At 53.4% G+C, this 27,684-nt stretch overlaps 1 protein-coding gene across 1 annotated transcript in view; it reads right to left on the bottom strand.

Annotated features, from left to right (window-relative positions):
• The window catches only part of LOC307090203 (uncharacterized protein), a gene marked incomplete at its 5' end in the record, with an annotated part of 36,070 nt that extends 11,681 nt beyond the window's left edge, over nt 1–24,389 (bottom strand). The window contains 3 exons of the mRNA XM_079756776.1: nt 3,306–3,460; nt 22,505–23,774; nt 23,910–24,389. Coding sequence (XP_079612902.1) covers nt 3,306–3,460; nt 22,505–23,774; nt 23,910–24,389 — 1,905 coding nt within the window. The remainder of the gene's footprint in view (nt 1–3,305; nt 3,461–22,504; nt 23,775–23,909) is intronic.
• Between the last annotated feature and the right edge of the window lie 3,295 nt (nt 24,390–27,684).

Here is a 27,684-nt window from a genome sequence, read left to right as displayed (position 1 = left end):
GTCGACGGCGTGGTGTTAATGGAGGGTGATCAAGGGCCAGGCCTGACAAGTTGATCCCCGATCAGGCTGCGAGATATCACAGGATGCAGGCTAACAGGTTAAAGGTCAAATAGCTTTAACGTACGGTGAGGAGAGGGACGTCTGAGCCAAAGTTAACCCGGAAATGGGAGCTCACACAGAATGCTTTACAAAACAGTTTGGTCAGTTGTAGAACTCATCAACCCACCACTTTGTTTTTTTTTCCCAACGATAAACGGAAGGGATTGAATGAATAAACATAGGCATGGAGCATTAGAAAAGCACAAGGACAACACTAATGGGAAGACATGGCGAGCCGAAAGCACGCGGCCATGTTGGGATAGATGCACAATGAGGTTCGGGATTGTTTCATAACAGACTCGAGTCCTTTATTAGATGAAAACACAGCACTGCTGGCTTTGTAGCTCCGAAAAAACCATACAAATCAATTTCTGCTGCAAATATGAGCCGAAATCTGCTCTCTGTGTGCTTTGGGCTTTACATTATCTCATTCATTCTCTCGTTCATTCATTCATTCAGCGTTGTTTGACACCCTCGCTCTCGTCATAGCCTCAGACCCCGTCCCTCTCAGTCTATTTAGAGGCTCATTCACTCACCCATTCAATCATCGATCCATTCATCCATCGTTGTTTGACACCCTCATCCTCGTCACACACTCAGCACCCACCACTTTCTTCACATTTGAAAAAGCTGGCTGAATGAGACAGAAAAGTCTTCAACAGACATCTGACTTCTCACTCCCCCCCCCCCCGCCGACGATCTGAGATCAAGAAAACGTCTGGCTTTGGGAATCCATCACAGGCTGTAAACAAGACGACGTGTTTCTCCAACCTCCAAGGGTAACGGGGGTCCCCATCCAGGGCCTCTCCGTGCCCAAGGTGACCCCGCCCCTGCTCAGGGGCGGGGCATCTAACCGGTGCGGCGGCGGCGGCAGCGGCTGTCAGCGCCACGCGGTAACTAACGGCGACAGCGCGCCGCTACGCCATGGCTAAACTGAATTAGCTCTCCCCTGGTGATTAGCCGATTAGCCCTGAGGATCTCTGGCCTTTTATTAGCGGCCTGGCCGCCTCAGGGTCCCAGGGGCTGATTCAAGGTTAGAGCCTGACGGGAAGCACGCACGCACACACGCACACACACACACACACACACACACACACACACACCCGGTTGCAGACAAACACACAGGATTGCTTGCATTTATCAGGGATCTAATGACCCACACGGCACACAAACACACACTTACATACCAAACCCCAGTGCCTTGCCACTTCGTCTCCATTGACCCAGCACTAAGTGGATCGCTAAAGTGTCGCTGTGTCCAACAGCCGGCCAGCCTCACAGACCTGGGCTGTTTCTCGCTCGCATCACATGTGGTGATGACTGGGGCGCTTGGCTTCGTGAGAGAACACCATGACAACGAGATGGTTCTTTATCTGTCTGATGGGCCAAAATCTGCCAGTATGGTCATTCCAGTGGCGCAGAGTTGATTACAAGTTGTTCCAAAGTGTGTGTGTGTGTGTGTGTGTGTGTGTGTGTGTGTGTGTGTGTGTGTGTGTGTGTGTGTGTGTGTGTGTGTGTGTGTGTGTGTGTGTGTGTGTGTGTGTGTGTTCGCTCCGTGGGCAGGGGATAATTTTGGGCGATGATGTCATGACACTAGTGATAAGTGAACAGGGTTATTGTAGTCGTTGTGAGGGCGGCTTGTTTTACAATGTGGGAACTGAACGCTTCTACCAGACCCGTGTGTGCGTGTGTGCGTGCGCGTGAATACATATTGTATTATACATAAGTATTAGGCCACTCTTGCCTTAAATATATTGATACTGACATGATACATATGGACATTTCATTTTCCAACAACCTATACTTTCTCCTTGGCAACCTAAGTCACACACACACACACACACACACACCACCTCTCCATCCAAAACCCTGTCCTGCTCCACCCACTGCTCCACCCTTCTCATCCACCCCCCCCCGGCTCCAGGCCAGACCCTTCATCTCCCCAGAATAATGATGGGATTACTGGAATGGGATGAGGCGCTGTGACCTTCAGCTCACAAGGTCACAGCGCGTTTGACACACACACACACACACACACACACAATGAATAACTCCAAAAACACAGAAAAAGAACAATAGCCCGCCATCGTTTGCGGCACAGAGGAAATAAAAGAGATTGCCAATTTATTCGAGTCGTGTCGGACTGCCCGGCCGCTCCGCCACGGCCCACTCACCATCCGGTTATTACCGCCAACTCCTGCATCTCTCCGCCGTGCCCGCATTACAATAAGCTCATGTTTTCCCCGTTTTCTTATTTTCCCTGATAAGGACGCGTTCCAATAAACAAAACAGGGCAGCCGCCCTCCCTCACCCCAGGGTGAAACCTCACCCCCTCATCTCACCCCCTCCACTCGTTCCTTCCCTCCCCTGTTATCTCCCCCCCTCCCCCTCCATCCCTCCCTCCACCCTCATCTCCCTACCTTCGTCCCCCCCATCTCCCAGGACGACGGGCCTGATGTCCTCGATAACGCTCTCCAGCTCTGACCCTCTGTTTATTTGTATTAATTCACCGTATTTTTTTATGCGATCCCATTCTCGCACACGGGCGCCGGGCGCCGGGGAGGAGGAGGAAGACGGAGTGCGGCCCGGGCCTCGCGCCCCCAACACTGCCCTGATAGGGGGAGAGATATCGCCCCGCCTTCACCCGTCTCTTCGCCGCCATATACTCCAGAGAGGCTGCTGTCATGGCCGCCGCCACCACCGCCGCATAAAAAAGCAATAAGATCCGACGCCACAAAACGCCTCGATGTAATTACAGCGCCCGAGCCCGATCGCGACCGCATCGCGCTTTCTATTAGCCATGATGGTGGCGGCGGCGTTGAAACCCGTGTGTGTGTTTGTGTGTGCGCATGTGTGTGTGTGGCACTTCAGGGGGGCGCACAGAAGATACCGTTATCGAAGTCGCACTCTTCGTCAGTTAAAATGAAGTGGTGATTGCCACTTCGACTCATATAAGGAACTCGACGTATTTGAGAGAGAGAGACCACAGAGAGAGAGACCAGAGAGAGAGAGACCAGAGAGAGAGAGAGAGAGAGACAAGAGATAGAGAGACCAGAGAGAGAGGCCAGAGAGAGACCAGGGACAGAGAGACACAGAGAGAGACCGAACGCCCATAGGGACAAGCATGTGTGAGAGAGACAGGCATGTGTGTGAGAGAGAGACATGTGTGAGAGAGACAGGCATGTGTGCGTGCGCGGCTCTCCTACCTTCTCGTGGATCTCCTGGGTGGACTGGGCGTCGCAGAAGGCCACGGTGGCCAGGTCTTTGAGGATGGGCATCTCCACGGTGCAGTCGCGCCCGTCCAGCAGCGCCACCAGGGGGCGCGGGTGCATGGGCCCGTTCATGATCTGGGGTCGGATACCTGGAGGGGGGGTCGGAGAGAGAGAGAGTGAGTCGTTTCAGTGCTTGTGTCTCTGCAGCCAACTCGCTGGTGCTCTCTAAAGCCGATCGTTGTTTGCGCAACGATCGGCAAACACGTCTGCAAACACGTTTTGCTCGTCTTAAAATGTGCTGTACAGCGCTGTTGATAAGAGCCATCGTGAAATGTCAAGCAATGCTTACTTTACCCTGCAAAGTAAGCCAAACCCGACCAACCGGAGGCTTCTTTTTGCACTACAGAGACATAATTGGACCCCGTTAGTTTGCGCTGATTGATTCCTGCGTAAGAAGTCACTTTGCGTGGGTCGGATTTTTCTCTTGAAATAATGAAACACATGGGCTTACGGGATAAGTAGATCATAATTAGTAGCTCTATGCTTGCGTGCGCGACTCTGTATGTGCGCGCAGGGACACGCATGCACGTGTTGCCTAGGAAACAACCCACCACAAGTCAATTGATCAGCTCTAGGATCACACAGATTTCCATACGAGCCGTTCACAGAGACCGGGAGCTGCTGCCTATGCACACATATGTAAATTAGCCGTGAGAATATTCAACATGACCGACGCACCAGGAGGAACAACATATTCCCCTGTGTTCACGTGACTGATGCTCCCACACACTCGCTCACAGGCCTCACTGGGAGGGGGGGTGAAGGAGTAAAGGATGCCGGGAGAGGAGAGAGGAGGGGTGAGGTCGGGAGGGAGGAGAAGGAGGAACAGGGGAGGCTGGTAGGGATGGAGAAGCGAGGGGAGACGGGAGGAGAGGAGGGAAGGCGTAGGGGAGTCGAATGGAGAGGAGGGGAGGAGATGGGAGTCTTGGGGGAGGAAAGGCATAGGAGAGAGAGGCATGGGGGAGGAGACGGGAGAGATGGGGAGGAGCGGAGGGGAGGACTAGAGATAAGAGAGCGGGGGGGAGCATAGGGGAGGAGCAGGGAACGGAGGGGAGGCATAGGGGAGTAGAATGGAGGAGCAGAGGAGGAGGGTGATGTGGGTGAGGCTGGGAGGGGGGCGCTGTAGGGGAGGAGAGGGCCAGCTCCCCAGGGGGGCGACCTTCCCACATTCCCCAAGCAAGGACGGGCTCGGCAGACGACTACCTGGCCTGCTTTACGCAATGTTAACAAGCCACGCGCTCCACATTCATATTCATACTGGCGGCTGGCCTCCACACACACACACACACACACACCCACCCACCAGAAGCAGTGTGTGAGGAAGAGCTTCGGTGTCGCTCGACAGCCATGGCTCGTAGCCGCGGTGCGCGCTAGCCACTGCGTGCTTAATGTGGCTTTCGTTTCTCATTTCATCTCAGAGGTCAGCAGGGAGCTTCCACGCCCCCCCCCCCGTCTGGGAGGTTGTTGGGGGGGGGGGGGGGTCTGGGATCGCATTGAACAGGGGGGAGGGCGTGTAGGCCTGGGCCTGTGCACGGTCGGGACATGCTACCGTTTTTCCAGGCAGAGCATGTATGTGTGTGTGCGTGCCTGTAAACGCACAGTAGATGACATCATGGCTGTCGGGGGAGGGGGGGGGGGGCAGATAAGATGAGGAACGATAGGGGGAGAGGGAGGGAGGAAAGGAGGCGAGGAGAGGTGCTCTGCTGGATTAAAGCAGCGCAGGAGGAAGATTAGAAGAGATCAAGGTGCGATTAGCATCTGAGCGGAGAGAGAGAGAGAGAGAATCGTGACATGCTCAACACACACACACATACTGTACACAGTGGGTGAGGCAACGGGGGAGCAGGGGGGGAGATGGGTGGGAGGGGCAGAGGGTTGGAGATATGGAAAGAGGGGGGGAGACAAACTAAACATTGCCTCTTACCGCAAGAGCTTACGTCAACAACAAATATGGAGATTGACCAGGGAAGAAGTGAACGAGAGAGACACACACACAGACCTAAACAACAAGAGCAGAGGTGTAGTCTTAAGCCCCTCCCCTCCCCCCCCCCCCTTGCCACCAACACCTTCAGCATGTTGTCATAGTGATCACTTCGCAAAAGACATTGCCTTCTGCTTTCCGTTTCCGTACACACATTATCGCCCTGCAGTCGGACAACATCAGTCGGTCAACAGCTTGACCAGAGAGGATGCCGTTTTATTGGCCGTTTGGACAACCGACAAACGCACACTGCTTGGCCATCACACACGCGTCTAATTCCCTCCTCGTTCTGCACAGCTGACGACGTGATTGGAGAAGATCAAGGAATGCAAATGGCCACTTATGCGCCACAGGACTGTGATTGACAGCTCCTGGACTAATAATAGCGTCAGCTGGTAATGACTCTCCAACATTGGCCAAGGCTCCAGAGCCATGCCAACAACAGAGTGTGCGTGTGTGTGTGTGCGTGTGCGTGTCGAGAATTAACGTTTATTTCCTTGTATCTTCGAGGTAAACGGACGTGCTTTAGAAACGTCTTTCCTTTAGGTATAAACTGACTCACAACAGCAATGCCGTTGTAAACAAAGGATTTGCAGGAGAGAAATACAACAATAGTGTGTTGTCAATAGTCTTGCAAACGTCTCACTTGAACACCTTTTTTTTTTTACCCAGAGAAACACAGGATTCACAGGAACACATTCTCCTACGTATTGTGTGTTTCTTCTGAGCTGTGTCAGGTACACACACCTCTCTGATAGGTGCGCCGTTAGAAGACGCAGGTAGGAAGACGAGAGTTCTGGCGAGCAACTCCGGGGGGGATACATAAAGTGTTTGGGGTTCACCTTCGTGCCATTTAGTCGCAGCAAAAGGTTCCACTCCGAGCCCTACCGAACACATAATGAGGCCTTTAGCTTTAGACTCCTTGAGTGCCGTTACCCACAATGCCGAGCAGAATGGGGGCGGCGTGCTGATGTCGCAGTGTGGGTTCGAAAACAAACCGCCTCGCTTGCGATAAAGCAGCTCCTGCTGTTCAGGACTTCAGACCGAGCAGGTTTTTTGTATTTTCGTCTTATTATCACCGGCTAGACCCCATAAAGCCATGGTCTTTTGACATCAGTGGCTGTATTCTCTCCATCACCGGCAGCAGAACTTCTCTAAAGAGGTGATGAGGCGAGGCTAGAGGCTGGATGGTTACTCTGAGCACTCTAGGGAGGGCGGACACACACACACACACACACACACACACACACAGACACACACACCTCTGAATCATTCCCCTCTCCCTCACCTTTCTCTCCATCTCTCTTCTGACCTTTCAGTCTCTGGCTCGGTCCTTTCTCTCTGAGCCACTCGCTGTGTCGCCTCCCAACTCTCCGAGTGACAGCTTCTTCTGACGGCTTCCTACCCTCCCACCCCGCCCCCTGCACATCTAGTTCCCCCTTTTTTTTGTAGTGCGTCCGTTTTTCCCGTCTATTTATCACTTCCTCCGTCCCTTCCACGTCTCTGCCCCTGAAAGCCTTCAGTCGTTTGGTCGCTCGCCCTGTCAGCGGTGCGTGCTCTCTCTCTCTCTCTCTCTCTCTCTCTCTCTCTCTCTCTCTGTCAACTCAGCCGTTCATCACCCGCTCGCCTCTTTCGTCCCCCTCAATTATAATTCTGTCACTCTCCATCTCTCCACTCCCCTCCCTCTCTCTCGCCCTCCCTCCCTCCGTCTCTCACTCTCTCTCCCTGACTCTTTCCGGGAGCCAATGCTGCGTCTGTGTGTAGGGGTGTGTGTGCGTGTATGAAAGTATGCGTGTGTGTCTGTCAGTTTGTGAACGAAAGTATGCTTGTGTGTCTGTCAGTTTGTGTGTGTGTGTGTGTGTGTGTGTGTGTGTGTGTGTGTGTGTGTGTGTGTGTGTGTGTGTGTGTGTGTGTGTGTGTGTTGTTCCACGTGTCACTGTTTATCTCTTAGGCTGTGAAAGATTGATTTCTATCCTGTTGATTTTGATGGAGAAATGATTTACTGAAGCACGGGAAGACGCAAGGCCACAACCCTCCTCCTCTTCCTCACCCCTCCTCGCCCCACTCCCCTCCTCTCCTTCCCCATGATCAAAAACCAGCCGTTGTGTAGGTCAGGACCGGCCTAAACTGGATCCACGGCGTCCCATCAGCTAACCGGATATATCACACACCTGGCACTGAAAACTGGGTCAGAGCGCTTAATGCCAAGAGCGGGAAAACGAGACGCAGCAGGTAAGAAGATCGGAAAAACATGACGACGTTTGTGGCACGCATCGCTACACGGGCTGCCATGGGCCGTTCCCTCGCCTAGGAATAAGTGACTAGTGACCTCAAAACGGTTGCTGGCCAATCGCTTGACTCCTGGCCATCCAGCTAACCGAACACGCTGTGGCTAATCACAGGCTAACTTGTGCTACAACGCCACAGAGCTACGGTAACGCTCTGCTAGACAAGCGGCGCTTCGTCCTAGTTTCTACATCTAATGGCATCTAACAATTATGTTTGGCTAGCCCCGATTCTGTCCAATCAGGGGCCAGGACTCATTTATAGCCCTGGTTCGGTCTAATCATTGGCTATCACTCAGTCGTAGCCATGTTTCTGTCCAATCACGGTCCAGGTATCAGTCGTAGACCCAACCCTGGCTGACTCACAAGAGCTCAAAGTAACAAGGAGCAGCTATCGGTCGATGAAAAACCATCCACTGTTACTTAAGCGTGACAAAAACAATTCTCGAGGAGGGCGTGAGAAACGGACTGGATGTGCTAATGAACGACCGCCCACGCAGCGGTCAAGTTTCAGTACAGCTGTGGCAATCTCGGTGAAACCCTCCGGAACAAACGCAAGGTCAACGACTAAAGACGCTAAAGACACGCCCGTGAAAAAGGGATTTTTTTCAGGGTCCACTCGTCGCTGAACGAGAGACCCCCAGACGCAGAGGTGAAGTTCCCAAAGTCTTTCCAAAGCCACACGGTAAAGGAAAGCTTGGCAGTAAATCTCGGCGAAAGTTCGGAGATTTGCATGAGATTTTCTTGTTGGTGGCAGTGAAACGTTACCGTGCCACAAACACGCCTCTCCACTCCTTGTTGCTCCTTGTTCTGTTTTTTTAAACTCGCTTGAATGAGAACATAGCAGAGCTGCGTTTGTGCATCTCCGAGCTCTCTGATCCCGCTCCACCAGCCACACTGATTTAGTGGTGGAGGAGCAGCAGCCTATAGCTGGGGTGGGGTTGGGGGTTGGGAGAGGAGGAGGTGGGGGGTGGAGAATGATGCCAGAGTTTCCACTATGGGGCCGGGAAGGGAAACTGGCGAGCGAACTGGCAGAGGACCCTGGACCAAGGAGCCTCCGTCACCGCCAAGAAGAAAAGGGAGGGGAAAAAAAAGAGAAAGACGATTCCGGGACGTTCGGAACGAGGGGGAAGTGAAAGTCAAGTGAGGAGTGGTTGGAGGGGGGAGGAAGGGAGGGCACGGGTTGAGCAGAGCAGGGAGGAGGAGGAGGAGGAGGAGGAGGAGGAGGAGGAGGAGAAGGCGACAGGCAGACGACAACGGCTCCCGTCATACTGTACACAGCTGACCCTTGCCACGGTTACCTAGCAACCACCCCCCCCCCCCCTTCGCCCGCCCGCCTGCCCAAGTGCCAGAGGGGCCGCTTCCTTGACGACCGGAACGGATGCTGGTCGTCGGGGAGTGATACGGAGAGGAGCAGCATCAACTTAAATATCTTAAATATTTGAAGAAACCCGACGTCGGCCATTGTTTGTCCAGGCGCCCACTGTCCCCGCCACGGGCCAGCGGCTAACACAACAAACACCGACCACATGTGTGCACGCAGGAGTGTGCGCACACACACACACACACACACACACACACACACACACACACACACACACACACACACACCGAACACAGCTGTGGGTCAACGGGTCAAACAACACTTTGTAACATCCTCGTCAGAGTTTCCTCCTTCCCAAGTGCATGTTTATCTGCTCACTGTGCATGTGAACACACACACACACACACACACACACACACACACACACCATGCGACAGTGCAAGGTCACAACATGGGCCCGACGCCGGCCGGGTGTAAGAAGTCTTTGTTTGGCGACCAGCCCCTGCTACACCCCGCCGTCTCCCCCCCAAAACCCCCCAGCCCCACTCCTATCTCCTTCACCTTCCCCTAAACCTTGTGCACAATGGCCGCTTGTCCGGCGCTGTCCCCGGGCGCCGCCCCTGCCTGCCGCGCCGTGCCAAGTCCCCGTCCGCGGCCAGGGAAGAAGCCTCACGCTCGGCCCCAAAACGGCCGCCATCGTCTGGGCTCCTGGGGTCCCACAGCACGCACCATAGAGGAGGCCATTAACCAGGACACACACACACACACACACACACACACACACACACACACACACACACACACTGCCCAGTCACCTTGCACGCATCTCCAACCACCGATGACATCCAACACACGCACACACACTTTGTGTGTTATGACTTCTTAGGTTCCCTTCACCAGACACTGAGATTGCTTTGTAAAAATGGTGGAAGGGGTGCTAAAGGTGTGTGGGGTGACAGAAGGTGGGGGGGGGGGGGTTCAAACGGCATAAACAGAGAGAGAGAGAGAGAGAGAGAGAGAGAGAGAGAGAGAGAGAGAGAGAGAGAGAGAGAGAGAGAGAGAGAGAGAGAGAGAGAGAGAGAGAGAAGAGAGAGATTAAGAGAGATTACATTTTGTCGTCATATGGAACACATTTGCTTATCCTACAATAAGTCATACTATGCCCACTACCACCACCACCCACTACCCCACCCCCACTACTTCCGTCGGACCCGACCGGCATTGAACAGCGAGGAGGGGGTGAGGGGCGAGGAGGGGTCTGTCTGTGTGGGGAAGGGGGAGGGGGAGGGGGGAGTCATTAGGAAAACAGGAAACATGCTTCTTGCCTGGAAAATGTTGCCTCCACATTCTTCAGCCTAAAACCCGGGCATGGCAGCCACGGCTGGAAACAGTGCGACAGTGAGGGAGAGACAGAGAGAGAGAGAGAGAGAGAGAGAGAGAGAGAGAGAGAGAGAGAGAGAGAGAGAGGGGAGAAAGGAGAAGTGCAGGTCTAGGAGGGATGAGGAGGAGGAGGAGGAGTTGGCGGCACACAGACCCCAAAACACACGCACACCCCTCAGTGGCGGAGAAAGTGACAGGACGTGCGTGTTCGTTGCGATGATCAACGCTCAGTCAGTATCATCTTCGGCGTCGTCATCCTCTTCCTCAACGCCATCATCATCAACACAGTCCTCAGACACAGTCCCTTAGTTCCTCTAGACCGCCGTGCAAGCTCACGTGCACGCTCACGCACGCAATCACAGTCCGTAAAACGCAAGTCCCAAATGCACAGCCCGTTGACCAGACAGCAGCAGGAGAGAGAGGGAGGTGGAGAAAGAGCAAGAGAGAGAGAGAGAGAGAGAGAGAGAGAAGAAGAGAGACTTGGAGAGATAGGGAGAGAGGTGGGGAGAGCGCGAGAGAGAGAGAAGGAGCGAAAGAGCAACAGAGAGAGAGAGAGAGCGAGACGGAGAGAGAGCGAAGGAGCGAGAAGGAGAGGGAGAGAGGTGGAGAGAGGGTGAGTCAGGGAGGGAGGAGAGGTGTAGAGAGAAGGGAGAGAGCAGTAGGAAGAGAGAGAGGGAGAGAGAGAGCGGCTCCTCTCCTACGTTTAGCCCGGCGGGAACGAGAGCAAAGACTCCGTTCAGGGAGTGACGCCTGGAGATGACTGTCTCTAGCCTCCGACGCTTTCTCCCCTAGCTGCTCGCCCGCCACAGACGCCCGTCTCCCCGTGTGCGTCTTTCCTCCTTCAGTCCACCGTCTCGCTCCACTTTCTCCCCTCCTTTCTCAAGCACCCCCCTCACTCTTTATCTTGTCTTTGTCTCGGCCGATGAAGACGAAGGCGGGAGGGGGAGGCGGACCGGACCGCGGGAAGACGAAGGAGAGGGGATCCAGAGGAAAGCCCGGGAGAAGACCACAACATCTCACGCTCCCCAAAATAAAATGAGAAGCGGCTGCACCCGACGCTGGAGCTGCAGGCGCGCGGTTGGCTTCACAGCCTCTCACACGTACATGCACGTGCACACACACACACACACAAACATACGCATTTACACACGCGCGCGCGGAATAACACACACGCCATTTCCCTCCTCCCTCTTTTTTTTAACCCTCCTCCCTCTCCCTCTCACTTTTTTTTTGGTTTTATTTCCAATCTGGCGCAGCATTGCAGACCGCCTGGCCCCCTTCTACTCCCCCCCGCCCCCCCGATGTTCCCTCCCTCCCTCCCTCCCTCCCTTTCTCACACACACACACACACACACACACACACACACACACACACTCTCTCACCTTACTCACCAATTATTCAGTTTCCTTTTTTGGTTTTCCACTTTCAATCCAGCCCCCCACAACACACTCACACTAAACCGTATGCGCACGCACACACACACACACACACACACACACACACACACTACCACACTAAAACACACACACCCAGCCACGGAAGTACAATGTCACATTCAAGTCACTCCAATAAAAACATTGACAGTAGGGTTCCTTTTTTCCTTTTCCTTAAAGAGAGGAGGAGGAGGAGGAGGAGGAGGAGGAGAGAAGAGAAGAGAAGAGAGGAGAGGAGATAAGGTGAGAAGGAGAAGAGAGTAGAGGGGAGAGGAGAAGAGAGGAGTGAAGGAGAGGAGAAGAGATGAGGTGAGAAGGAATGGAGGAGACGAGAGAAGAGGAGAGAAGGAGATGAGGGGAGGAGACGAGGGGAGGAGACGAGAGGAGGAGAGGAGGAGAGAGACTGATTGACTTGAAGCCCTGGTGACTGGCGGTGAAGGCGGGTGCTTGAAGTTCCGCCTGTTTAGAATGACAATTTGACCGGAACCTTCCAGACACTCAAAAAATGCTACCACACACACACACACACACACACAAGGACACACACACACACACACACACACACACACACACAAGGACACACACACACACCTGTGTGTGACAGGCGCAACAAATAGACAAAGGGCCCATTGCGGTCACACGCCCAAACTGATTATCACTGACTGCACAGCAGAGTGTGCGTTTGTGTGTGTATTTGTGTATGTGTATCAAATACGCGTGGCACCACGACTCTTCAACTTTGCTCAGTGAAGAAAGGCAGAACGTCAATGACTTGCCTGCCACTCCTCATCTTCTTGATAACATAAGCCGTATGTGTGTGTGCGTGCGTGCGTTTGTGCGTATATATGTGTAGGCACACGCGTGTGTGTTTGATCATTTAAAGCAATATGGAGATATGAGATGATCACAGCCTGAGGAACAGAGGTGATTCAGGTATGCGAGGTGGTTGTATATTAGAGGAAGAAAATGGGACGTGTGAGTTGACGCACACACTCATGCATATTCATAGGATCACCACACACACACACTATAATACACAAACACTACAACTACAACCCTAGCCCAACCCCCTTCCACCAGGTCTACACACTTAGCCCCCACATTGCCAGACGCAGAGCAGTCCTTTCTCCCTGTGAGCCTTGACCTATGAACCCACCGAGAGAGAGAGAGAGAGAGAGAGAGAGAGAGAGAGAGAGAGAGAGAGAGAGAGAGAGAGAGAGAGAGAGAGAGACTCAGAGCTGTCCGAGCGGCTTTAGCATTTAGCGGTAGCCCCCCTCCCCTGCCCCCCTCCCTGCTCTTAGCCAGGCTAATTATACACCCAGTGTCATTATGAGTGTAAGAAGCGTCAGCTCGGGCCACTGGGAGTACAGGTGGAGCGATAAGCTAGGCGGACCGTCGGTCTTTACTTCAGCTCACAGCCTCGAGCTAGCTGGATGGGTTAGCCTGCTGCTAGCTAAAGCGTCCATAGGCACCTGAGGAAACCGTGAGGGGGGGTTGTTCACCCAACACTCGGTATGGCTGGGAGACGTATGCTCAGAGAAGAGGTGTGTGTCTGTGTGTGGCTAGCATGCATGTGTGTGTGGAATTCTGTGTGTTCACTCAGTGTAAGTAAATTAATTCAAAAGGCATTTATATGCACACACACACACACAATACTACCAACATGCACACACATGCATACACACACACACACACAAAACCCTAACCCCAAAAATCACTCTACTTTTATGTCCCATTCTCGCGCACACAAACACACACTTGTACAGGCGCTGATAGATTGTGAAATTAAGGAGTTGTTCATTAGATTTGGTGGTTGATGTGTGCGTTGATGTGTGTGTGTGTGGGGAGGTGAGCCAGTCCTCCAGATGTGTAGGACTACTCTTCCCCCCCCCCAACGCTCCTCCAACATCTTAGCTCCGCCCCCAGCCTCCTAGCTCCTCCCCCAACAACCCCCCTCCCCCTGAACATCGTAGCTGCCAGGAGCCATATACTGGACACACACACACACACACACACACACACACACACACACACACACACACACACACACACACACACACACACACACACACACACACACACACACACACACACACACACACACACACACACACACACACGGCTATTAGGTTGTCAGCTGGGGCCCAGCTGGGCTCCATTATGATAAACCCAGTGGGAACCCAGGTCCTTTCTATCTCTCTCCCCCCCCTCTCTCTCTGAGGTGTCCACTTAACCACCATTTTCATTTTTGGCCGAACAAAAAGTACAAGAAAGCGGCCCATTTTCGTCATCATAAATTCTACCCCATCAGCCCCGGCCTTCCCAGCCAGCAGACCGTATTAAACACACACACACACACACACACACACACACACACACACACACACACACACACACACACACACACACACACACACACACACACACTTACATTTAGGGCATTTAGCAGACGCTTTTATCCAAAGTGACTTACAATAAGTGCATTTGTTACAATAAGTACAATATATCGCTGTCGCTACAGTAAAGATGTTCATAGAACCAAGCGCAAGTATTACAATCGCTAGGCTAACCCATTCCCCGTGTAAAGCAATGATAGCAGCTACTGTAGATGCTACACACACATTCACACACACACACACACACACACACCTGTAATCCCAACCCTGCCTGCAAGGATTCGGTTTGCTGGAGTCTGGGTTCCTCACCACTGTAAACGCTTTCCTCCTCAGTTCGACCGGTTTCATCTGGTGCTCAGGGCACCAGGCCGCTGCGACCGCACCACAAACCGAAGCCTATTGGGCCCCGTCTCCAAACGGTTGATATGGTGCATAAGCAGCCCGGACTGGGGGGTTAAACTGGGAGGCATCCGCCACATCCCATTTAGACGCCCGCGGTGGGAAAGACTCTGACCTCTGAGCAAATTGGAAATGAAAGCATTTTCAGAAAGTCCCCCGAAAGCCAATATTGGATGTGATAGAGAGAGGCGTATTCAAGTCTTTTCATCTCACTTTAAAGTCCTGTCTCCCACTTATCTACCAGCTCCCCCCCCCCTCCCCTCCCTCCCAATTCCTTAAAAGCAATGCCTAGCCCCCCCCCCTTCCCCAGCGGAATAGCTGTAAAGAAGTGTGCAAGGTAAAGCATTCAGTTAACCTTTGACAGGGTTGTCAATCTCTCTCTCTCTCTCTGTCTGTCTCTCTCTCTCTCTGTGTCTTTCTCTCTTACTCTCTGGCTCTCTCTCTCTCAAGCACACAGTCTTTAGCTCTCTCTCTCTCCCTCTCCCCCTCTGGCTCTCAAGCACACAGTCTTTAGCTCTCTCTCTCTCTCTCTCTCTCTCTCTCTCTCTCTCTCTCTCACAGTCTTTAGCTCTCTCTCTCTCTCTCTCTCTCTCTCTCTCTCGTCCTTTTCTTCTTGGTTCGGTGCAAAAGAGTAGGGGAGGGGGGGCCGGGGGCTTCAGGGATGGAGGAGGAGGAGGAGGAGGAGGAGGAGGAGGAGGGGGACAGAAGAAGAAAGGTTGGCCACCACTTCAGAGGGATATTCAATATCCATGAGCTTTTTCATTTCACACTGATGAATAATTCAGCCTGCCTTGCCCACCACTGAAAGGGAGAAAGAGGAGGGAGGAGGGAGGAAGGTCCGGGGTTGTGCAGAGGTGTGTGTGTCGAGGCAGATGTCTGTCCCTTTATTTAAAAGTAGAATTAACTCATTGAGAACGTCGAGAACCAAACACCAACCACCCCCCCCCCCTCGCCACTTCACCGACGTGGGCGAGTAAATAGATAATTAAGGGCGAGCGTGCATCAGAAACGGCCATGGAGGAAATAAGCAGGGAAAACACGACAGAAGGTTACTCAACACCAGGCCCAACAAGAGTGGTGCACATGGGTAGTGTAGTGTACTACCAAGACACACACACACACACACACACACACACACACACACACACACACACACACACACACACACACACACACACACACACACACACACACACACACACACACACACACACACAGGTTGCTCAATTGCAAATGTTTACCTCTAGGGACTTCGTAAGAACTACGTGTACAGCATCCAATACTTCAATACAGGGTAAGCTATACGAGTACCATACTGTACTACTACAATATTAAACAGGAAGCGAACTAAACTGAGCAGTTTTTAAAATATATTATAAGAAGGAAATAGTCGAAAGAAAAAAAGTCTGCTCTACAGAGGGGTCAAATCCAGTGAATGAACACACATGTACACACTGACGCACACGAACACACACACACACACACACACACACACTGGCTGTCGTAGGCAGGGTGCGGCCAGCTGTTGCTCATTGCGGGCTCCCACTACGAGTTTGGCTCGCTTCACTCAGCTCTTTAATCCCTCGACTAAAGGGGGGAGTTCTGAAGGGCCGAGGGGTACGGTCTTAATGACTGCTGGGAGGAAGAACTACAAACCACCCCGTTTTGTTCCTGGAAGGACCGAAGTATTAAAAGCAAAGGTTTGTTCTCGCCAGAGTTCAAAATACGCTTGGCACCACAATTTAAGGCGACGTTAAAGTGGCCGGATGTGATTTGTAAGATTTAGCAGGGGAGAACGTGTGTGTGTGTGTGTGTGTGCGCGCGCGTGTGTGTGTTTCACACAATTCACATGACAAGGCACAGTGTGTGCAAAAGGATGGGGGTGTCGGTCTACCCATTCATTCATTCAAACCTTTATTTACACCTTGACGTTTCTCTCATTTGCATGACGCAGAGGGAAACCAATCAAAGAGTAGAATACTCATTCACAACAATGGTGAGGTGGTTTGAGATCCAGAGATCTTAACTCTGAGAGGGTCCATCTTGAAGATGTGTTTCGTGTGGTCGGCGAACAAAAATCTCGCCAAGAAGAACGCAGACTTTCGAAGCTCAGAATAAACCCGTGGGACTTGAAGCATAGCAGGGCTAGTGGAGCAAAGCTGGTAGGGACAGTAACTTAACTCTGTAAGGATACACACCCCCACGTGTGTGTGTGTGTGTGTGTGTGTGTGTGTGTGTGTGTGTGTGTGTGTGTGTGTGTGTGTGTGTGTGTGTGTGTGTGTGTGTGTGTGTGTGTGTGTGTAAAGTATCTGGGATGAAAAAGACAAATGACCGCCCATATGGTCGCCACTGCTACATATCTGCAGGATTAGCAGGAGTGCAACACACACACACACACACACACACACACACACACACACACACACACACACACACACACACACACACACACACACACACACACACACACACACACAGCAGATGGCCGGCAGGATTGTCCCATTCTAAGTCGCCGGCCTATTCCTGGACAGGTAACATTAATCCTATTGGTCCTTCACAATAAAGGTCCCTCCTACCCCCCCGATGCAATAAATAAGTGGCAGGTACTCTGACAGTACAGACCGAGCGCTGCTGCTCAGAGAGGACACCGCGGGGTCTTGTTCCCGTGTCCATCTGTCATGGTGAGTGGACAGCACCCTGGGGGGGGGGGGGGGGGCTGTTGCTCAGTCACAAGTAGACAAGCGCCCAACCAGAAGTGTCAGGACAACTTCCTGTAAACCCGAAAACGACATTGGGGGGGGGGGGGGGGGGGGGGGGAGGCGACCACAGACATGGCCCCCTAGGGTGCACACTTTGCACCCTAGGGGGCCATGTCTGTGGTCGCCTCGGTTACGCTGCGGCTGGACAGCACCCTGCTACATGTGGGTGCCGAATCGCGTACATTGGTATGGTGCACACATGACAACCCCACACGCACAAATGCAAACAAAACAAAACAAATTAGCGTGACGGGAACAAAAGACGCCTGACAAGATAATGAGCCCGGCGCGTGTTTTGTGACTGACGTGAAACATGGTGGACGACTGACAAATAGGAGAGCGAGAGAGAGAGAGAGAGAGAGAGAGAGTGAAGAAAGAGACAGCGAGATACCGAAGAGAGAGACACAGAGAGAGAGAGAGAGAGAGAGAGAGAGAGAGAGAGAGAGAGAGAGAGAGAGAGAGAGAGAGAGAGAGAGAGAGAGAGAGAGAGAGAGAGAGAGAGACACAGAGAGAGAGAGAGACAGAGAGAGAGACAGAGAGAGAGAGAGAGAGACACAGAGAGAGAGAGAGAGAGACAGAGAGAGAGACAGAGACAGACAGAGAGACAGAGAGACAGAGAGAGAGAGACAGAGACAGAGAGAGACAGAGACAGAGAGAGACAGAGACAGAGAGAAAGAGAGAGAGCCCGAGCGGAAGATACAGAGGTAGAGACATAGTCATGGACGTCCTTCCGTATGCGCGCAGGGATGAATAATACCAAAATAGTCAACAAGACGACCATAATCTCACGGCAGAACAACGCATCACGTACTAACCAACCGCCACTCATAAAAACACACAACAGTAACAGTATCCTTTAAAGGGGGACTTCCAATCCAGTCATACAAAGGAAGGAAGGGAGCAAGGAAGGAAGGGAAAAAGGAAGGAAGTGAAGAACGAAGTGAAATCCCTTCCCCCGCATCCCCCTCTATCCCCCTACCCCTCCACCCCTCCCTCAAGTTATAAATACTCGTGCCGGCCCCGACACTCAAGCCACTCCCTCCAATCCACCTGCTAATCTCACCTGGTCACGCCAGCAAAGCCCCCCTGACGCCGTCATCGTTAGCTCCACCCCCTCCCCCCCCCCCCCCCCTACCTCCGCCCTGGGGAGTGACGGAGCCAAGGGCTTCACCCACCTGTGCTGCTGCCTTGCTGCTGCTGCTGCATGCTGCTGACTGACAACTCCATGGCCGGCCGGTCGGGAGTGCGGGCGCGAGGCGCTCAGCCGGTGGAACGGAGGGATGGGGGACTGGGGCAGCCGCGCAGGGCTCAACCATTTAACGGCCTTTGCTAATGCTAAGTACTGACTTAAGCCAACCAAGAGCCGTGCACCCGCGGAGGCGGGCGGGCGGGGCGCGGTGGCCCTCCCACCTGCCCTTCAGCTTCAGTCAGCGACAAGCGCCGAATTCGGCTAGCAGGCCGTGCTGCCTTCAGCTAGCGGATGTGTTGTGTTCGGCTAGCAGAGATACGCTAGGTTGAGCTGGAAGATGACGTGCTGCGTTCAGCTAGCGACCGTGCTGCGTTCAGCTAACGGATGTGCTGCATCTAGCTAGCGACCGTGCAGCGTTTAGCAAGCGACTGTGCTGCGTTTAGCTAGCGAACCGTTCTGCGTTCAGCTAACGGACGTGCTGCGTTTAGCTAACGGATGTGCTGCATTCAGCTAGCGGATGTGTTGTGTACGGCTAGCAGAGATACGCTAGGTTGAGCTGGAAGATGACGTGCTGCGTTCAGCTAGCGACCGTGCTGCGTTCAGCTAACGGATGTGCTGCATCTAGCTAGCGACCGTGCAGCGTTTAGCAAGCGACTGTGCTGCGTTTAGCTAGCGAACCGTTCTGCGTTCAGCTAACGGACGTGCTGCGTTTAGCTAACGGATGTGCTGCATTCAGCTAGCTGATGTGCTGCGTTTAGCTAACGGATGTGCTGCATTCAGCTAGCTGATGTGCTGCGTTTAGCTAGTGATCGTTCTGCGTTCAGCTAGCGGATGTGCTGCATTCAGCAAGCTGATGTGCTGCGTTTAGCTAGTGATCGTTCTGCATTCAGCTAGCAGATGTGCCGCTTTCAGCTAGCAAATGGAAGAAGACATTATATATTTGCCAGACTCAGACTTTTTTGCACCCAAGAGGCGTGTGCGTTTTGTACTGATTTATATCATACTTACACTCTTATTACACGTGTGTCATCAGAAAGCTTCTCAAGGAGCCACTGGAGAACATTTCACCAAAATGAGAAGCAACTCCCCAGCCACACACACACACACACACACACGCACACACACACACACACACAAAATCGAGACAGAGCAAGAGAGAGACACAGAGAGAGAGAGAGAGAGAACCGGTGAAGGAGTTAGACAGAGAGGGACAGAGACAGAGAGACAGGGGGAAAGAGAGAGAAAGAAAGAGAAAGAGAAAGAAAAGAAAGAGAAAGAGAAAGAAGCAATAAGAGTGAAACGAAGAGGGTTGTTTTCATGAAGTGCCAATAGCAACGTCATCCTAAGACATCCCTCCGATCGTCCCTACCTACAAACTGCAAGCGAGCCATTTCCAGAACAAAAAGGAAAGCACAAAACCCCCTGAATAAACAATGCACCGTCCACGTCACCCCCACCGTCCCCTCTCCTGCCTTAAACGTGGAGATTGTCGCCCTCTGATTACCACCAAAAACCCAGGGTTGCCTAGCAACGCACAATTAAGGAGTACGCTTTGTGAATCCTCCAAAAAGAAAAAGGAAAAAAAAAGGGAAAGGCCACTCGGCCATTATACGGTGAAATTACCCCGGCAACGAATGTCATCGCCATGCAAATGAACAAGTTTTTGTGTGCGGGAACAATGTTAAACTCGCCGCTCTGATCCTGAAGAGCTGCACGGGCTCTCAGCGTTTAAACAAACCACGAAATGGAAAAAAAACGTCAACAAACAGACGGCCGGTTCCACCAGAAGCCCAAACCCTCCCCACCAAGGCTGCTGGGGTTGGCTGTGAAACGGTAAATGGACTGCATTTAAACAGCACTGTTCTAACCAGTGGCCACCCAAAGCACTTCACAATATTATCCGTCATTCACCCCATTCCACATTGACACACCGGCGGCGGAGTCAACCATTCAATGGGGACAGCCAGCTCATCGGGAGCCGTTAGGGTGAGGTGTCTCGCTCAGGGACACCTTGACACTAGGAGGAGCCGGGGATCGAACTAGCAACCTTCTGGTTGACGGCCAAGCCGCTCTACCTCCTGAGCCACACGCCGCCCCTGGGGGGGCAGGGGTAGACCAGGTGGAATCTGGAAGTGTGTGAGCGTGGACTATTGTGTACGTTGTGTTTGTGTTTCTATGCATTTCAGTTTTTTCGTTCTCGTATGGTGCATCCATCCCTACGACCCCCTTGGAAAACAAGATCCCAAGGGATCGTCTTTTCAATGCATATACCATTTCACGATCCCCTAAGACACATACAGAAGCGCACCAGCAGCTATGGTAGCAAAGAGTTGTATCATGGCGTTGGATTTACCTTAATCAGCTATACACCCCCCCCCAAATAACCTTAATCTTTGTCTTTAGCAGAGGTAGAGACAGTGAGAGAGAGCCGTCCACAGCTTCGTAAGGCAGGCTCGCATGGCCAACAGCATCATTAGGACGTTTAATGGACTGCCTCTCATCATCATCAGGGGAGTAGACTGCGCACCGGTTGGGGAGGAGGGGACTCTCGCCCTGTATTCAGCCTATTTCATCTCATTTCAACAAGAGGACGGAGCCTAAGCTGGAAGAACGAAACATTGCGAGCCGCCAGACTGTTTGGACGACACCCAGAAGAGTAATACATGAAATAAACCGTCCTGGTGACTGAAGAGGAGAACGGCCATAGCACACACATCAAGCAGAGCTCCAGCACAAACACAGCATTAAGCAGAGACAGAAAGATAAGCGGCCAATTTAAAAGGATGGTCGTCTGTGAGGCCGCAGGAACCTCCAACATGCGTCTCTGACACTGAAACCATATCCTCATGGTCACTGCTGCCACTCAAACGCCATGCGAATAAATGCATCGGAATACCCGAAGCCATGACGGACTTCCAACCCATGCAGCTTCATTAAACAAGTCTGTTAGAAAACGCTTGCTAAGGGCGTACAACCGAATAGAGGAGGACATTAATATAAATTATAATTTCGATTTGAAGGAAATTCGTCTCCATATATCGGCTGTCGTGTCAAACCGACTCGGGGATTACGCTCAAGATGTCTACATGAAGAAACTGTCAATGAGGGCCAAGATGTGCGCCTGTGCGTTTTAAAAACCACTTCACAGCCTTTGCGTCGCAGTCAACAGACTGTGTGTAAGGCTGCGGCCGGTTATAGCCAAACACAAATACATCCGATTATCGTAATTGGCTTGGATGCCATTAAGCCCCTGATTAGCAGAGAGCGGTGTAAAACAGAGAGTGAACATAGCTGTACAAACAAGCCATTCCATCCTGGATAGAAAGCCAATGGGAAGCAGTTTGACATTTACTTACTGTGAATTAATGTTCATTCTTCAACATTTATAGCCTTGAAGCACTACACTGTATTTTGGTTTGGAAACGTCTCTTTCAAACTAAAGGAAAATATCAACACGATTTAGTAAACAAAAGAATGTACAAGATTAACTACGCCCTACACACCAGAAGAAATGGAATTGAGCCCATGAATGAAGCTATATAGAGTATAGAAAATAGAGTTGAAAACTTGCTGAGCTTAGGAAAGTGCCTTTCACAGTGAATATATTCTAACGGAGCCAACAGATCACTTCTCAACTCTACTCCACTTTAGAACACGTTTTAAATAGTCAAATCATTTCACATCACACATCGTCATATTAATCCACTCAACTCTGATGCATGATACTCATTTACATAGTCTGGGTCTACTCAATTAAGACAAATATCAAAAACGAGATAAGTGGTAAAACCAACGGTAGCATCAACCTCACCTTTTTACTGCACCCTAATCTTTTAAAGCCCGAAATAAAAAGCTTTAGGTACTTCAGGAAGATCAAACGCACCAACGAGGCAAGGCCACACTAGCGGCCACTGAAGGATGGAGGAAAGGACAAAGGAAAGGACAAAGGGAAGTGGGCGAGGGCTAGAGAGAGGACTGTAGGTTACTTGTATCCGGCGTTGTGATCATGGTGGAGACTATGACGGGCGGCCCGGTACGTCGTCCCATCATCTTGTTGAAGGTCTGCCCCTGCATAGTGGGGCCGGTGGCCATGGGGGCCGACGTAGGGTCGGGGGCCCCGGTCATGCCCTTGCGTAGCAGCTGGGGGCTGTGCATTGGGCTGGGGGCCGCCATGTTGGGCGACAAGGGCGCCATGTTGGGGGCCCTCTTCATCAGCTCCATCGGCGAGTAGGACCCGGAGAATGTCTTGGGCGCGCAGGGGGCCCCCGGGACCGCGGGGGCCTGCTGTCCCATGGCGGACATGGAGAGGCCCGTGTGGACGTTGTACAGGGGCCTCGCCAGGGACACGGCGTTCCCGTACGGCCCGGGGCTCATGGGATACGCGGCGTTGGTCAGGGGCCGCTGGGAGCCGTAGGTCGTGGTCTCCAGCAGGTGCTGGGACGGGGCGCTGTTGGGTCTCCGGCCCAGGAACTCGCCCATCCGGGGGGAGATGGCCTGCATGGCGTGGGGCTGCTGCAGCTGCTGCTGCTGCTGCTGCTGCTGCTGCATCAGCCCGCTGTCCATGGTCAGCCCCTGGTTCTGCAGGTACATGTCGCGGTGGCTGAAGCTGTTGGAGCGCGGCCGCGCCGCCATCTGCCCGCCGCCCGCCTTGCAGCTCATCACGGCGCGGGACAGCACGCGCGCCTGGCCCAGGTTGGGCGTGACCGAGCGGACGTCGTGCTCCTCCATCATGCCCAGCATGCCGGTGGAGTCGAAGCCCTGCTGCAGCAGCAGGGTGATGGTGCTCTCCGCCAGGCCCTCGCCCCGCAGGAAGGCCAGGAACCCCTGGTCCACCATGCGCTTGGGGTCGGCGCCGCCGCCGCTGCTGGGCATGGGCATGCCCGCCATCATGCCCGCCGTGGCCGCCATCATGGCCTGGCTGGGGTCGTAGTTGGGGTCGTACGGGAGCCTCTGGGAGGCCACCGCCCCGTAGGCGCGCTGCAGGGCTCCGTCCATTCCCTGAGAGGCCGCGTCCAACGCGAGGCTGCCGGCGACGGGGTGGCCAGGGTCCGGCGGCGGGCCCCCGAGCTCGCTGTAGTGCTGCTGCTGCTGCTGCCGGGCCGACAGAGACAGGGACGACGGCGGGCCGACGCAGGCGTAGACGACGGGGAAGGAGGGATGTCCGCCGTGCACTGAGGGAGCGGGTGAGCTGCCTGAGAGGTGGCGCGCGTCTGGGATCAGCCCGGAGCCCAGGGACTCTCTGTACAGGCGGCTCAGCTCGAGGGCGGAAGGGGGAGGGGGAGGAGGGGGGGGAGGAGGGGGAGGGGGAGGGGGAGGGGGAGGAGCTCCGGCTCCTAACGTGGAGGGGGCCGTGGCGAGTTGCCCTTGATTCCACCCAGGCCTCGCCCCCACCGCCGCACCTGGCCCGTAATGCGAGGCTGATCTGCTGAGCAGGTGCTGGCCGGGCCTATAAAAGCCGGGCTCCTCGGGTGGCTGGCTCAGGCTCACGGCGGACTGGTAGTAATCCTTGGCGGGCGCCGGGACCCAGTCGGCCATCGCCTCGGCGTGGCACAGGCTGCTCCTCATCTCCGGCACCGAGTTCTTCCTCGGCAGCATCTGAGCGGCAGCGCCGTGCCTCACCGGCTGAGGCCGGCCGTAGACCGACACGCCACTGCCGCCGCCGGCGGCGTACGGGTCCTCTTTGGCCACGGCGAACTCCTCGGGGTGCCTGACCCACACCCCGCCGCCATCGCCCCCGCCCGGCCCGACCGAGTTCCTTCGCGCCGCAATCGTGCCGCAGTGGTGGCAGCGAGTGGCGGCGGCCGCGTCGAGGTGCTGAAGGCGTCCGCTCCGGTCCAGACCACAGCGGCCCTGAGCGCCCGAGTTGTGCATCCGTGGAGAAAACAACGGCAGACTAGGACTGCCTTAACAAGGGGGGGCAGCGACGGAACAGACGCCCGGCGTTGCCTTTCCGTTCTCCGGTTTCACCCCGGGGTTCGGCACTAATTGGAAAAGGGAGGCGTGGCCGGCGGAGGTGAAAAGGCAAAGTGCGCCGCCCCCCCCCCCGTGCTTATACCTGATCTGCAGATGTACGTTTGTTTCATCGTTTCTCCCCCACCCCCACCCCAGCCGACTCATATGCAGCGGGGCTATCATGTAGCACCCCGCGGCCGTGCCGGTCTAAATTATTCAGCCCTCGAAACAATAGCACCTCGGGAGGAGCGCGTGGAAACAGGAACATGACAAACGCACCACAAACACGCCAGAAGATGTACACACAACAACACAAACTATGAATAAAAAGTACACACCTTGTCAAAGGTCAGGTTCGGGGTCCATTATGTGAACGGCCGCAGGGAAGCCAGTCAGAGGGGGGAATGAAGCCAGGGGGCGGTGTAGTATGGCTGGTGTAGTATGTGTAGGGTGGTGTAGTATGTGTAGGGTGGTGTAGTATGTGTAGGGTGGTGTAGTATGTGTAGGGTGGTGTAGTATGTGTAGGCCGGTGTACTGTAGAGTGTTTAGTAAAGGACAATTGCGTTACGGCGGGTGGCGCTAATCCGATGGAATGCTTCCACGCCATTGGCTGGGGGAGATCTCTCTGTGTTATGTTTGGGGGATCGGGGGGGGGGGGGGGGATTAGAAACATAGGGAAACCTTGCTTTAACCCGCGCAAGACAACAAGTCAGTCACTCTATAAAAGGTAGAAGCCCCTTTGCTAAGCCCCTTCCTGGGCCCCAAGGCTTAACTCACAGGCTTACCACATCCACAAGCCCCTTCTACTAGCCCCTACGTTACATCACACTCAGGGCGACACACAGACACCTTAAGAGGAACAAGAAGGGCCAGGTTTAGGACCACGTGGGTGTTCTCCCTATCTGGCACCCTCAGGACTTCAGACTTAATCCACTCAGTGCGGCTTGCAGAGCAGATGAAGACGATACGGTCCGAGACTCCAAACCAAGGATAGTAACAGCCTCCCCTGCTGGACACAGTGGACGCTCACAGATAAGGCTGGCGTCGTATGACCCGATATCAACACAGCATCTGATTGGACGAGTATACAATGAAACAGCGCAAATGCATTAACCAAAGAATTTGTTAATTAACACATTCAATCTCGTCAAGGCAACCGACAGCGAGACAATAAAGATACGGGGCACTGATGGAAGCATTGAGTCAGCATCACAAACATAGACGCTTGCTTTATTCGCGGTTATGCAACTGTAGCATTCTCCGTTTGCCGTGGGTACAATGAGCCCTGAATTATACCGCGAGAAAACATCTAATCATCAAGTCCAAAATGGAAACTATTGTGAACAGAGCAGAGCTTGCTTTTCATTATTCCAGAGAATATGGAATCATATAATTGAGCTCTTTCAGAAAAGTAGGTCAAAATAAACATTAACTGAAGGGGGAATAATTCAAAATAATTTGGTAATTCAATTCTTATCGGCTATAATTAGCCTGAGAGGTTGAAACTTGAAAAAAGAAAAGTTGAGTTTCCTCAACTGGAAGACCTTGTGTGTACGAGCTGATATCCATCAGTTCTGTTTATTCACCTCCCTACCCCTGGGAGTCTGTTTTAACAAGACACAGAGGCACGTGCGCGCACACACACACACACACACACACACACACACACACACACACACACACACACACACACACACACACACACACACACACACACACACACACACACACACACACACACACACACACACCTCTTCACCGATTTCATCACCGTGTCTAGGATTTCATCAGTGACCTACAGAGTGTCATATTCTCTGCACCTTACGGCTTTCGAACAAAAACAGTAATAGTGACAACAAACACGTCGGCTCTGCCTGGCGCTGCGGTGCTAAAAACAAAAACACAAAGAGGAGAGACCGCTGCAGCAGCATTACGCAACCCGTCAGCCGTACCACCACCTCTCCCCCCACCCCTGTCCACACAGGCTGGAGCAGCGAGGGGAGAGAACAATAATAAGATATCAAATTCATCTCTTCAGCAGTCTCTGACACGTCTGTTTTTCTGGTGAGCGTCTTCATGGGGAAAAAGCCAGCGCCGCATGTCTGGCTCAGCCTCCGACACACAGGCCTACCCCCTGCAGCTCCCCGGGACATGAATAATACAAGACACGGCGCGAGGGGCCAACATAAATATATATAAACACATGGGGGAGGCCGTCCACGCCAAAACACCCCCCTCCTCCTCCTTCCCCCTCCTCCTCCTCTTCCTCCCTTAGAGGACTGGGAGAAGATCTGTTTGGTGGTAGAGCACCTCCAGCTAAAAATCTGCTGCGCGACGCAGGCCAACACTGCTTCGGGTGGCGAAGCCGTCAGGGTGGGGTTGAGAGCTAGAGGGGCTCCGCGGTGAGGCATCGAGATAGAGGGGGCAGAATCGTTCTCGTCTTTGGAGAAATGTATCCCCCTGGCCATGTTGGGACCTGAATGTGTCTCACACACACACACACACACACACACACACACAGAGCTGTCCCGCTTTCCCCAGCAGCGTACTGTACCTCCATTTCCACATCGTCCCTGGCCATTTGTCAGAAAGAGGATGACACAGTCGACTTGCCTTGGCGGGGGTTCCGGGAGACGGGGGGGGCTTTCAGGAGGGTTTCGAAAGAGGGCAGAGGCCTGGCAGCCGAAGCCCCTCCATTAAACTTTCATGGGGTCCGGGTAAATTAGGGCCGTGACCGGGAGGGCTCAAACACTGGAGGAGTCAGTTACCGCCTTCAGTTCGGTGTGTTCAACTTTCAACGAGCCCCGCGGCCGTCTTGTTCGCCCTCGCCCCGGCTGCGAGCAGACGGGGAAGGGGTCGGTCGGGCAGAGTAGATGGGAAGTGGAACCCGGGGGTGGTGTGGGTTGGTGGGTGGGGCAGTTGAGGTTAAAAACACATGCGACCGATTCTCATCCTCCGCTCGGCTTTGCTAGAGATGACGTCATGACAACCCCCACACCCCTGCCACCACCCAAACATCCCCATACACAGACACACCCATCACCACACACTACATCTCCGCAGACCATAATGTCCCACAACACAACCTCAGACTCCACCAACAACTTCCTCATCTTTTCTCGGCGCTTTCACTCTTTGTCTCTCTTTTTTCTTGGAGAACCAAAGGGTTTTGTTCCCGTCTATCCCATCGTGCCGCCGGGTTTGCGCCCAGCGC

The sequence above is a fragment of the Pollachius pollachius genome (genome assembly GCF_949987615.1).
Source record: "Pollachius pollachius genome assembly, chromosome: 19".
In the NCBI taxonomy this organism is placed as follows: domain Eukaryota; kingdom Metazoa; phylum Chordata; class Actinopteri; order Gadiformes; family Gadidae; genus Pollachius; species Pollachius pollachius.
Note: the sequence above shows the minus strand (reverse complement) of the source record. Positions and strands in the feature narration are given on the sequence as shown.